The sequence below is a fragment of the Herpailurus yagouaroundi genome, unplaced genomic scaffold, assembly GCF_014898765.1.
Source record: "Herpailurus yagouaroundi ecotype Mexico unplaced genomic scaffold, PumYag 196, whole genome shotgun sequence".
Classification (NCBI taxonomy): domain Eukaryota; kingdom Metazoa; phylum Chordata; class Mammalia; order Carnivora; family Felidae; genus Herpailurus; species Herpailurus yagouaroundi.
Window position 1 is genome coordinate 16,191,390 of NW_024412427.1, and position 12,580 is coordinate 16,203,969.

The 12,580-nt window shown below is 54.0% G+C and overlaps 2 protein-coding genes and 1 long non-coding RNA gene across 6 annotated transcripts; 2 read left to right on the forward strand and 1 right to left on the reverse strand.

Annotated features, from left to right (window-relative positions):
* Window positions 1-3,926: 3,926 nt before the first annotated feature.
* On the reverse strand, window positions 3,927-6,049 carry LOC121012414 (uncharacterized). Its single transcript, XR_005782097.1, has 2 exons — window positions 5,938-6,049; window positions 3,927-4,188 (listed from the first exon to the last, which is right to left on the reverse strand). It is a non-coding gene; the product is annotated as an uncharacterized LOC121012414 (long non-coding RNA).
* CUNH20orf141 (chromosome unknown C20orf141 homolog) lies at window positions 5,525-6,422 on the forward strand. Its single transcript, XM_040447507.1, has 2 exons — window positions 5,525-6,071; window positions 6,148-6,422. The coding sequence occupies exons 1-2, from the start codon at window positions 5,809-5,811 to the stop codon at window positions 6,386-6,388; spliced, it is 504 nt and encodes a 167-aa protein (XP_040303441.1). The 5' UTR covers window positions 5,525-5,808; the 3' UTR covers window positions 6,389-6,422.
* TMEM239 (transmembrane protein 239) lies at window positions 6,020-8,608 on the forward strand. 4 transcript variants are annotated; one of them, XM_040447503.1, is made up of 3 exons: window positions 6,020-6,209; window positions 6,427-6,547; window positions 7,102-7,584. In XM_040447503.1, the coding sequence occupies exon 3, from the start codon at window positions 7,113-7,115 to the stop codon at window positions 7,569-7,571; it is 459 nt and encodes a 152-aa protein (XP_040303437.1). In that variant the 5' UTR covers window positions 6,020-6,209; window positions 6,427-6,547; window positions 7,102-7,112; the 3' UTR covers window positions 7,572-7,584. The 4 variants fall into 4 exon arrangements, with proteins under 4 accessions (XP_040303437.1, XP_040303436.1, XP_040303440.1 ...); XM_040447502.1 differs by lacking the exons at window positions 6,020-6,209; window positions 6,427-6,547 and adding exons at window positions 6,886-6,968; window positions 7,929-8,608 and having other exon boundaries at window positions 7,102-7,597; XM_040447506.1 differs by lacking the exons at window positions 6,020-6,209; window positions 6,427-6,547 and adding an exon at window positions 6,886-6,953 and having other exon boundaries at window positions 7,037-7,589.
* The last annotated feature ends 3,972 nt before the right edge of the window (window positions 8,609-12,580 follow it).

The window sequence follows — 12,580 nt, forward strand, 5'->3', positions numbered from 1 at the left end:
TTACATAATCCGAGGAGAGGAGCGGGAGCCGATACCCAGCGGGCTGGGGCCGTGGGTGGAGGGGCCGAGGCCTGATGCGCGCGCGTCCGGCCCTCCCTGCTGCCTTCCCCACCGCCACCTCAGTGTCCTCCCGGGGGTCAGCAGCCCGGGGTCTCTTGCTGGCTGGTCGCCCCGGATCCCGGGATTCCAGAGCGCAGGCCCTTTCCCATTCCGGCTCCCCAGCCCCCTCTGATTCCCCCACACCAGATCGCCTCCCAGAAGGAAGGAAATGCGTCCACTGTGCTCCTCTGGGCAGTGTTTTGTCTTTGCAAGGAGCCCGCCAGGGAGATACTGCCATCCCCACCTAAGAAGCGATGCCCAGAGGTGGCCAGGAATCCTCTGGAGTGCGTGCCGCCCTGAGCAAATATTTTTTGCAGGGCCTCTATCTATATAAACACTTTGTATCACCCCCAAATCATTCTGGCGGCCCAGTCTCCCATGATCCCTCCCAAGAAATACCCCACTGTACCCCTGGAACTGACCCAGCACCAACGCAGAAGCGAGTCCTGGAGCGCCTCAAGGCATCTGCCCCAACCCAAGCATTCTGTGTAGAGAGTCCCCAGAACGGGAGTAACCGGGTCAGAGCCCGAGCGGCCTCACTTCTGCCTTGGAGCGTCCCGCCTGGGCAACACTGCTGGGTCCCAGGCACCAAAGGGAGATTAGAAAAACTCAAGGAAAGGCGCCAAAGCCAAGGGTTCCTGAGGCACGGGGCTGGCCAGATCAGGGGCAGAAAGACAGTACTATACGCTGAGGCTTCTTTGCCGTAGGAGGTCAGCACAGGCTCCCGTGGAGCTAGAAGTGGGTCTGAACAGGTCCTGAGGGCTGCTCCCTCTTCCTCCAAAACCCAATCTGGCCACTTCTCTGTCTCTGACCCCAACCTCACCCAAGTTTGATAGACGGGTGTGAGGGGCCACCCAGCTAGGACATCTCAGCCTTCTGAGGCTCCCACCCACAGTTAAATCGGGTCAAGTTCTGGGGCATCTGGGTGGTGCAGTGGGTGAAGCATCAAACTGTTGGTTTGGCTTAGGTCATGACCTCATGGTTAGGGAGTTCGAGCCCCACTTAGGGATTGGTAGTGAATGCTTGGGATTCTCTCTCCCTCTCTCTGCCCCTCCTCCACTGTGTTTTCTCTCTCTCTCTCTCTCTCTCTCTCTCTCTCTCTCTCTTTCTCTCTCTCCCTGTCTCTCTTCCTGTCTCTCTCCCTGTCTCTCTCTCTGTCTCTCTCTCCCTCCCTTCCTCCTTCCCTTAAAATTAAAAAAAAAAAATTTGGTCAATTTGCTCCTGCCTTAAGTCCCTAGGGGTTTCACCGGCCAGGCCCTTATGACAAGGCTCTTCCCTACCCACACCTTTCCCCTCTCATCACCCTGGGCTCCTCTGGCTCATATTCCTCCAGCCACACTGGCATTCTAGCATTCCCTCCAACACATCAGGCCCATCCAGCCTCAGGGCCTTTGCACTGGTTCACCAAATTTGCATCCTCATTCTACAGATTGCTTTTCAGCATCACCTGTTTCCAAAAGCCTTTGCTGACCATTCTGATGAAAGCAAGCCCCGTCCTCCACACCCACTCTATCCTCTCACCCTGTTTTATTATTGTCTTCAAGGCAACTCAACATTTTGAGATTACCTTGTTTTGTTATGTGTTCACTGTGTGGGTCCCCACCCCCCAGCAAAGATAAGCCACACTCCAGAAGAGCTTCTTGTACCCATATGTTCAAAGCTGCACCTCAGGACCTAGAACAGCACCTGGTCCCTAGTCAGTGCTCAAAAAGTATCTGTGTAGGGGCGCCTGGGTGGCTCAGTTGGTTGGGTGCCCAACTTCGGCTCAGGTCACGATCTTGCGGTTTGTGGGTTCGAGCCCCATGTGGGGCTCTGGGCTGACAGCTCGCTCAGAGCCTGGGGGTCTGCTTTGGAATCTGTGTCTCCCTCTCTCTCTGACCCTCCCCTACTCATGCTCTCTCTCTCTCTCTCTCTCTCTCAAAAATAAATACTAAAAAAAAAAGTATCTGTGTATATATTCAAGGTTTAGAGAGACCTTGACCAAGCAGAGCTGAGGGGAGCTGACTCTCCCCAACAGCGCAAGGTTCTGTAGGAAGAGATGGCAGACCACGAACTGGGGGACATTCCCCCAAAGGGACTGGCTGGATGGGGCATGCTGACCACCCCTGGCTGATCCCTCAGAGGCTCGGATCTGTGGGATGCTGATACCTATTGTGTCCCCTGTGCCCCCTCATCCTTATTTTCACCTCTTACCCCTTGCCTTTCTGCCCTGTAACAACCTTCAGGGCCCCTTTGTGTCCCTCCATGCCCCCCTGAACCCCTCAGAACCTTCTATGCTCCTTCATTAGTTCCTCATCGCCTCGCACCTGCTCCCAGCTCAGCTGTTGCCTTCGGCCCTTGCCACTTGGGTACCTGGAAGCAGGTTCTGGAGGCGCAGCTCCGAGGTTTGCACTGAGGTGCTCCACTCCTGCCGGCTCCCCAGGGTGGTCAGGTGGCTGGAGGTGGAGAGGAGAGCTGACTTTGGTACCGCATAGGCTTAATTTCACACCCGCCTCTGCTGTTTTATTTTGTGTGGGTATCCTTGGACAGTCCCTCGCTCTCTGAGCCTCTGTTTCCTCATCTGTAAAATGGGGGCAATAATATCTTAATCTCAGGGTTTTGTGATGAAGCGAGATAATGTGCGGTTCCCAGGGGCTCCTAAACTAACCAGGTGAACTAAGGGTGGGAAGACAGCTTAATACAGCCCTCTTATTCCCCCATGCATGGATGGAATAAATCAAGAAAAGAAAGGAGGCCATGTGTCTGGCTGCAACAAGTAGAGAAGTCGTGGAATCTGCTGCCTGCCTGGGCCTCCTAATCTTCTGTCCCTGATGCGGGGGCAGAACTCACTCTGTACTAAGTGCTCTCCCTGTGATGGAGGTGAGCCTTGATGGAGACTGCCCCCCCCCATGGCACCTACATGCACTAGGAGGCATCTCCCCACCTACCCGTCATTTGCTCACCACCTCCCCCAGCTCTCTCTCTCTCTCTCTCTCTCTCTCTCTTTTGTACATCCATGTCTCTGGGAGCCCTCCTTCTCAAAATGTGGCAGAGGACCAACAGGACCGCCATCCCCTGGGAGCTTGTTAGAAATGCAGAATGCCAACCCCAGACCTGCTGCATCAGAATCTGCATTTTAACGAGATCCCCAGAGGAGTCAACCCCAAGAGGCTCATGTGCACATTAAAGGCTGAGAAGCACTAGATGGAGATTTAGAGCACCTCCATCTAAAATGCATGAGACACACAACTTTCAAGTTGGATGGTGTTTGAGGCTGTCACCGGAAATCCTATCTCAAGCTAGAAGAGCACATCCAGGTAACGTTTGGAAATTGGTATTTCGTTCATCCCGGGAGGGTATGTTCCTGACCTCTACAATATGACCCTCCATTAATTTTCTTTATGTTGAACTAAATCATTTTGACCAAAATACTACAGAATATAGTTTTAAAGGTAAATCACATTTTAGGCTTGCAAGAGAAGACTCTTTTCTATGCTTCTCCATTCCCGAGTCAGCCACTTTTAATTGTTATTTCTCCTTGTATTTATCTCTATGCTTCTATTGCTACCTCTTAATTTTTCTAGGTCTAGATGTTATCTGTAGATTTCCTGCTATGGAATTAAGGATTTCGCTTTTCCTACCACCCTCCCCCACACATACGTTCAAGGACACTAACACACTTCTTCCATCCTCCCAAAGAGCTAAATCACTGGGATGGATATTCAGGGCTTACCTTGTGGCCATGTAAATATTACTGTTCAGCTTTTTGTGTTCCCTGGAGTTAGTGATTACTTTGTTTTATCATCTGCTTGGTTTTCTGGGCACCAATGGATAATTTACTCCCAAAGCAACCAGCGGAACTGAACATTTATTTTTAACATATCTAAAACCCGCAGATAATCGATCTCATTTTCTTCTGGAGACATCCCTCCCGGAGCATCTTGCTTTTGAGTCCAGGCTGGGTTGTTTGCTTTCTTCACTGGGAAGCACAGCTGACATCCTGAGCCTTTCTCATCATTGCTTTCCTGTACTTAGCCTCATTTCTTTAGTCTCGTATTGTCCTTGCGGTTTAATGCCTGATTTTGCTGAAGCACATCCTCTGGCAGCTTTCTAGGAAAGAGTGTATGCAAGGTCAAAGTTTTGAGAACTTGCATGGCTTACAATGTCTTTATTCTATTCTCATATGTGATAATCATTTGGACAGATACCTGGGTTTAGGTTGGAAATAATCTTCCCTCAGAATTTTGCAGGCATTGCTTTATTACTCTGGGAAGAACCAAAGCAAGAACCACCAATGAACGGTCCCAAGGGCCAGCAGCATTGGCTGTATGCACTGTTGAGCCCATCACTTCCAAAGATGTCAAGTCCACCAGGCTTGAGTCTTTGGACAGGGCCCACTGGAGGCAGATATGAGATACGCCACCTGATTCTTTTTTTTAATGTTTATTTATTTGTTTTAGTGGAGAGAGGGAGAGAGAAGGTGGATACACATGCATGCAAGTGGGGGAGGGGCAGAGAGAGAGAGAGAGAGAGAGAGGGAGAGTAAGAATCCCAAGCAGACTCCACTCTGTCAGCACAAAGCCTGTGGCAGGACTCGATTCCACGAACCGTGAGATCATGACCTGAGCCCATGCGGAGAATCTGGATGCTTAACCAACTGAGCCACCAACCAGGAGCCCCTGGTGCCTGATTCTTGCTGTCTCCTCTCCTTGGGGCTCTATGGTCACTGTCCCCTTCTTCCCCCGCCCCATTCAGTTTTCCTTCAAAGTATGGTATATGCGCAAGGATTCTGTTCCCAGTTATGATCCGCTTCCACTCTTGCCTCTCAAGTCACTAAACTGAGATGCGGTGGAACTTCTGTAACCACCACCCACTTACAGATTATCATGGGAATAGGGTTTCGGTTTTTTTTCCAGATGATCAATCTCTTCCTTATCTGTCCATTTTCCTTAATTTCATTCTCAGAGGGGGGTTCCTATGATGTGGCCCTCTTACATTCACGTTATCTATGCCATTTCTGGAATCCCAGTATCTGGAACACTTCCCACAAACCACAGGGCTGAGAAACAGCCCCCTCCTGCCCCACCCCTTAGCAGTCTGGTGGGAGCCCCGCCCCAGAAAGCCTCAGGGAACTTCCTGGCAGAGCCTATCTCTGCACTCCAGGGCTACCATCCTGAAAATTCCCCCCACGGGGGCCCATAGGTATCACCCAGCTCTCAGGGGAGAGAGAGCTGCCGACAGGAAGATTGAATGATTGCCCCTGGACACACAGCTCTGGGAACCCGCAGGAGAAAGAAAGCAGTCCTTCCTCTCGTGCTCAGCTGCCCATGTGATGATGGGGTTAGAATGCCTTCCTGGTAACTCAGATCCCCACGGCGAGGTGGGGGGGGCGCCCTAGGGCAGAGAATTCCCAAAGGCAAGGGGATGAGTCTTCATTCTCAGAAATCACTGACTCCCTTCTGGCGAAGCTTATGAGGCCCAAACCAGCAGCAGCGCCCCTCTCTGCCCCAGGGCCCCACCTGGCAATAGGTCACAATGCCCCAGCTGCCCTGTCCCAGAATAGCTGACTGAAAAGAGAGGTGAGGAGGGTTTGGTGGGTGGGTGTGTGGGGAGGGGGAGATTCCCACCGAGCTCACCCTCGAGTGTCTGCCAGGGCCCCACTCCCTCCCACACACCCACTCCCCACACTCCCTCCCACATTAGTCCTTCCTGTCACCTCCGCCTCCCTCCATGACCCAGCTCCGCTTACCCAGGCCCAAAGCCCTTGCTTGTCCTATCCCAGTCCCTCCCAGGGGCCTGGGTGCAGGGGAGGGGTCGTGTAGTCCAGTGGGTCCACGTACGTCCCCCTGGGGCCCTAACCTGGCCCAGCTCCTCGACAGCGTCCTAGGGCTGGGGGCACTGGGGCTGACGATTCGGACAGTCTTTTCCACGGCTGGCCCAGCCTTGCTGCTGCTGCTCCTGGTCAGTTTCCTGGCCTTCGACCTTCTCCACTGGTAAGCGCGCTGCAGCCTGGCAGGCGGGTAAGTGGTCACCTTCTAGAAGCCCAGAGGCCACCTGCTCTCTCCACAGGCCCGCAGACGCCCCCCGGCCACAGCACACACTTCTCACAGGAGGCCGGAGTCAGGGGGCCGGTGAGGGTCCGGGACAGCGGGAGGCTGTCCTCCTACCTACAGCGGCGGTGGTCCCAGGAAGACTCAGCCCCCACGAGGCCCTGCTGCTGCTGCTTCTGGGCCTGGGGTTGTTCCTGGGAGTGCGCGGCGTGCCCGTGGCCCTGCTCAGCCTGGCTTTCTGCCTCCATCCTTGGATCTGAGTGCCCTCCAGAAATACACTGGCCATGCTGCTTCCCAGGTCTCCTTTCCTCCATCCTGGGCTGAGCACGCAGGAGCGTACCTCTGAGCTCAGGGGACCTCCGGACCCACAATATGGGCAGTGGACACCTGGGTCTGAGTCTGAGGACAAGAAATAGAAGGTGAGATGAGGGACAGGGAGTGCAGGACAGGATGTGGCAGCCATTTCCGAGCTTGTGGGTTGGGGTTGGCCATTCTGGCCTCCTCTGTGGTTCCAGAGAATGGGCGTCCAGAAAGACGGACAAGAGAGCAGAGTGGGACTGGATATCAGGTAGCAGGGTAGGAACGGGGATCCCGAGGGGGCTTCCCTCAGGAAAGCCTGGGAATCTACATCTGTGGGCTCACCCCATGCCCCTGCCAGGCTGGAGGGGCCATGGAGAGGCTGCGCAGCAGCGGCTGGCTCCTCTCTTGGCTGGACTCCACCCCCTCCCGGGTCACAATGGGGATGTGTCAATGAGGAATGACAGTGGGGGCTCGACTCTGGCTGCCAGGCGGTCCTGAGCGCTGCAGGAAGCAACATGACTTAGGGGTTTCTGCCCAGAGGTAAGATCCACGCCCCAGCTCAAAGCCCCACCCCACCCACGCTGGTACCCTCCCGACCCCTGGACCCCCACCTGCCTTGAGGTCCCAGGCATCTCCAGGGCTGCTTCTGCAGCTGGCCTGGCCCTCTCCCTAGGTGCACTAACCATGATGCCGCAGCCCCAAGTGGAGACAGATGCCATCGGGGCCGGCGAGGGGCCGCAGCAGGCAGTGCCCTGGTCGGCCTGGGTCACGCGGCAGGGCTGGGTGCGCTGGTGCAGGTGCCACGTGCCTCGGAGCTGGGCCCAGTGGTGGACCACATCGGGCTGGCGGCAACCATTTCAGCGTGTGCTGAGGGGTCTGGAGGGGGTCCTCTACCTGCTGCTGTCGCTGATGCTGTGCCACGCGCTCTTCACCACCGGCTCCTACCTGCTGAGCTCCTTGTGGCCTGTCGCGGCCGCAGTGTGGAGCCATCTGCTGCCAGCTGTCCTGCTGTTGGTGCTCAGCGCTCTCCCGGCCCTGCTCTTTACCGCCTCCTTCCTGCTGCTTTTCTCCACGCTGCTGAGCCTGGTGGGCCTTCTCACCTCCATGTCTCACCCAGACTTCGCTCAGGACTCGGACCAATAGAAGGGCAACCCCATCCTGCTGCCTGTGTCTGTTGAACCCTGGCCTAGGGCCTGAGGCCCCGGGGTGGGGGGGGAGGAGGGCAGTGGCCTCAGCAGGCCCCGGACGACCAGTCCCTAGCGCTGCTCGGGCCATAGGTGATGTTGCTAGAGACCAGAGGGTAGACTGGCCTGACCTCCGGGCACCTCCCTCAAGCCCAGGCTGCAGGTACTTGGTGTGGGGCGTCAGGGACTTTGAGAAGAAGGGACAGGGCAGAAGGCTTAGCCAGGGGCGGAGCTGGGCCAAGCCATCTAGAGCTCCCACCAGGGTGGAGACACCACCAGGGCTCCCTTAGCAACTGGCAGCCTCTTTTTCTTCCAGGTGCTCAGCTGTCTCAGCTGCAGACTCATTGAGAACTTCTAGCTTGGTATTCCTCACACTCACCCCCTCTTTCCACTTCCCCAGGCTCTAGAAAGGGCCCACGGACAGAAAGCTGGCCGAGAAAGGGCTGGCCAGAACCCCCATGAGACCTCAGCGAACTCACTTCCCAGTCCTTTCTGCCCAGGCACTCCCCACTCCCTAGACCTCCTACCTTCTGCCTCAGTGCATATCTCTAAGCGGGCCAACTAGGGTAGTGAGGATCCCAAAGGGTTCCCCGCGCTAAGATTCCTAAGGTCTGTTATGGAAAAATGAACGAGAAGTCCCATTTCCCCACTTACACAATGTGTGGCCACGGCCAGTTAATTCTTTTGAACCTCAGGGGTGAGTGGGTCTCAACCCTGTCACGGGGCTGGTGTGAGTCAAAGGCAATACCTTGTGTGTGAAGCACTTCGCAAAGACCGGAAAACTGTAAGATTTTTGCATTGAACTATAAGAAAAATCTGTAGGTTCGAAAGGTCTTCTGACCTCGAAGGTGGTCGAAAGAGCAGGAAGCTTCCCTAGGCCTTCAGAGAGATGCTCTGTCATGGGTACCCTTTTGGCCCTCCGATGGTTAAACGGGGATGGATGGGTGTGGACAAGATGTAAAAGATCGTGTGACATGAAATCTCAAAATGTGCAGATGTTGGACTCTCCTGATTGTGAAATGCTTGGGGCTGGGACTCAGTGCCAGGAGATACTTGGCCAGCGGTGTGAGTGGGGGAGCGCATAGCCCGTGGGTTTCTGAAACTGTCCCAACAAGCTGCTCACAAGTACCAGGAAGATCGTGGAAGGTGGCATCCCTTCATACCCAGCATGTTGGCAGCCATTCATATACCCGCTAACCCTCCAAGCAACATAGTGATCTGTCATGACCACATAAGGCACATGGCAGACAGCTCTAATCACAGCTAAGACCCACCTGCCTGACCCCTACCCAGTCCTCACCCCACTGCATCTCTAAGCCTGAAATTTCTGCTCCTGGAGCCCCAGAACCAAAGTTCCCCTCTCCTACCACCTAAACATTCAGGCCAATAGGGACCGGCCCCTAGAACACAAGTTTCTTTTTGTTAAAACCCATTTGCTGTGGAGTTTCATAACCATGAAGGCCACTGGTCAGATGCCTTCAGCATCCGCGCCTGAAACTCCAGGCACAGTCCTTCCTTCCCATCTCCTTATGGTTCTCCCTCAAATGTGGTCAGGGTCATCACTTCAGAGCCTTGGGGTCATTCTGATTAAAGGAGACAGGACATTTTGACCCAGACCAGGCACACTGCAGGGGAGGGGGAGGAAGGATATGGACAGGAACAAGGAGAAAGCCGCCTTCCCTTCCCCACATATATACCTTCTACCCTCCTGCTCTGCTGGTAGAGGATAAGGTGGTAAGGACAGACTGGAGAGCTGATGGGCAATATTTATCAGGTCAACACATACCCTGTGACCCAGCAATTCAAAATGAATTCTCACCGAGGCCCTTAGGGCCTTGCTTCTCAAAGTGTGGTCCCACCAGGACCGGCAGTATAGGTCTCACCTGGAAGCTGGCTAGAAATGCAGTGTCAGGCCCCACCCGAGGCTTGCCGAATCAGAGCCTGCATTTTAAGGAGATCCGGAGTGCTACCCATGCACACAAATGTTTGAGAAGCATTGCACAAGAAAGGATATGTTTGAGAGTGGTGCAGGAGATGGGGAAGGTAAAATACGGTGGGTGGATGAGCACCGTCGTTAGAAGAGACAGCTCTGTGTGTTGATCTTGAAATCCTGGCACTGAGTGAAAAGAAACCTGAGTGTCTGTGTGTTGATCTTGAAATCCTGGCACTGAGTGAAAAGAAACCTGAGTGAGAAATAATACAGTTCTTCTGAGACAAAGTGAAAATGCATGCCAGCAAAACCACCTTTTTTTTCCTCTCCCTGAGAACACGGAAAAACATAGGATCGACAGAATGGAATGACCAAGTCTAGGGGCGGGCAAAGGGGAGTGGAATATACAGATAAAAGGGGAAAACGTGAGGGACCTTGCAGAGATGAAAGAAAAATGATACCATGAATTTAATTCCTGGAATTCCTTTAAATGTAGACAAAATCACCCATTTAGAATTAAAAGACTGAAAATGCAAGCCTGGGGAGAACGAATGTGCTGGAACGAAGGCGTTCTCAAGCCTTTCAGGTTTGGGCCAAACAAGGAGAGCTGCCCCACTGGCCTGAGTGACCCGGATGGTATCTTTGTCTGGCTTCCCCCACTGCCCCGCTGCAGCCTGCTTTGATGGGTGGGGGTGGGGGTGGGGGTAGGGGTGGGGTGGGACCCAGTAACCGGATGGCCTGACCAGAAAGATAACCAGACCTGGCGGGGCAGGAGGGACGGGAGCAGAGGAGGCGTCAGCCGCGGGGGCGGTGCAGCTAAGAGAGCAGAGAAGGATCCACAGCGGCATACACAGATGGGGGGTCGGCACCCAGGATTCTCCTGGGCCCCAAGTGCAAACTGTAAGAGCCGCCGGGACGCGGAGGGTCCGAGAGGGCGGCATCAAGGCTCAGGAGGCGGGGACACCACTTGAGACCGTTGTCACTGGCCACCCTGGGGACGGTGAGGCGTCCCTCGAAGGAGGAGGCGGTGGGGCGCCAAGGGATTTCTAAGGGTTAGTTGCGGGGAACCGAGAGGGGGCGCTCTCCCTCAGATTCAGGGGTGCAGGGTAAAGTGTGTCCGGGCTCGCGGATGCGGGCAGCGGCTGTCCTCACCGAGGAGGGAGGAGATCGGCTTCTGCAGGGAGGGGGCGAGGCGGGGGGCGGCCCGCGCCGCTTGGGGAGGTCAGGCCGGGAGCAGGAGCCGGGTGGGGCCCCCGGCGCGGTTCTGGAGGCTCAGGTGCGCGCGATAGGAGCCGGGGTGACGGCTGGAGGGCGTCGAATAGAGTGCGTTGACCGTGGCGGCAGAGCGGGGCGGGCAACGGCCTGAGGCTGGGAAGGAAACCCTGGGCCAAGCGGGGGATCGGAGGGCTGTGGGCACCCCCAAAGGGAATGCGCTAGCCATCCCGGAAAGTCGGCAGCCCCCGGAATCGCAGCTTGTGGAGCGGGTGGCCGACGATGCAAGGCGCGCCCCCTAGCGGATACCTGCTCCTCTGGCAGCGAAGAGTAGGGCTCGGTTGGGGTGTGGGGAGGAAGGGAAGGGAGGGGTCTCTCTCACTGGCCGGAACGCTGGCACGGGGGGCGAGGGTAGATCCTGGGACCAGGGAGGGGCATCTTCGGCCCGCTGTCATCACAGTAAGGGCTTCGTTGACTCCTCACCTCTTTCTCCAAATCTCCAGCCTGGGTCCCCCAGCCGGAAACCCAGGGGCGTCAAGTGCAGGGCGCTTGAGAAACCTGGGAAAGGAAGAGTCAGTCTAGCCGTCTTCACTGCGTCACGGACTCCCGGGCCAGCCCCAGTCTATTATCCCATCCCTCCTGGGGTGAAGAGCTGTTTTTTGCGAGGTTTTGTCAGGGTCTGGATGCAACCAGTTTTAAACAATTTTTTTTTTCCTGCTGAGCAAACATCTATGCTCTGGGTCTTGCTTCCTTTATACCGTCTTCTTACCTTTCAAATATTTGCCATCTAAAAAAATAAAATAACTTGATTTAAGATCTGTTGCTTCTACCGTATTTTCTGGCCTGTGTCTTTAAATGTCTAACAAAAACCCCACAGTACTGAAAATTGATATGTGATACTGCATACTTGTAAAATATTTGTAACATGTATGAAAGTAGTAAAGTCCTCTAAACTGAAGGGTACCACATCCATCTAAAAGCCACATGTTATCAGTATGTCGTCAGGCCTCTCCCTCTGCATTCATCTAACTGTGCAAGCTGAGGTCCCAGATAATGGCATGTGGAATTGTTACTCATAGGCACCTTTGACTGGATCCTGATTTTAAAGGAACTTCTCCGAAGGTGCCACCATTAAGAATTCTGTAGATGGGGTGGGGTGCCTGGGTGGCGCAGTCGGTTAAGCGTCCGACTTCAGCCAGGTCACGATCTCGCGGTCTGTGAGTTTGAGCCCCGCGTCAGGCTCTGGGCTGATGGCTCAGAGCCTGGAGCCTGTTTCCGATTCTGTGTCTCCCTCTCTCTCTGCCCCTCCCCCATTCATGCTCTGTCTCTCTCTGTCCCAAAAATAAATTAAGAAAAAAAAAAAAAAAAAAATCATTTTTGTATATGGGGCACCTGGCTGGATTATTTGGTAGAGCATGTAACTCTAGATTTCAAGGTCTTGAGTTTGAGCTCCATGTTGGATGTGGAGCCTACTTAAAAAAAATTTTTTTTTTTTGTTAATGTAGATGACTGTAGAGTTTTGGTAGTTAACCTTTATCCAGCTAAGGAAATTCCTTTCTATTCCTAATTTGCTAACAGTTTTGACTGTGAATGGATATTGAATGACATTGTTTTTTTCTGCATCCACTACAAGGACAATTTTGGTTATTCCACTTTACTCTGTTTATATAGTGAATTACATTTTAGGTGTCTTAATATTAATTAAACTTTCTAGAAAAAAAAACCCATCCTGTTCCTTGTTAACTGACATCAAATTCACACACATTTTATGTGCAAGTAAAATGCACAAATCTTCGGGGTACAGCTCAATGAATTTTTACATACTT

Bases quoted from the DNA above. Each gene is read 5' to 3' on its own strand.
- CUNH20orf141 (XM_040447507.1), top strand. From the start codon at position 5,809: ATGACCCAGCTCCGCTTACCCAGGCCCAAAGCCCTTGCTTGTCCTATC. The intron at 6,072-6,147 runs GTAAGCGCGCTG...CTCTCTCCACAG, and splicing joins GCCTTCGACCTTCTCCACTG to GCCCGCAGACGCCCCCCGGC.
- TMEM239 (XM_040447502.1), top strand. From the start codon at position 6,886: ATGACAGTGGGGGCTCGACTCTGGCTGCCAGGCGGTCCTGAGCGCTGC. The intron at 6,969-7,101 runs GTAAGATCCACG...CCCTCTCCCTAG, and splicing joins TTAGGGGTTTCTGCCCAGAG to GTGCACTAACCATGATGCCG. The intron at 7,598-7,928 runs GTCTGTTGAACC...TTTTTCTTCCAG, and splicing joins AACCCCATCCTGCTGCCTGT to GTGCTCAGCTGTCTCAGCTG.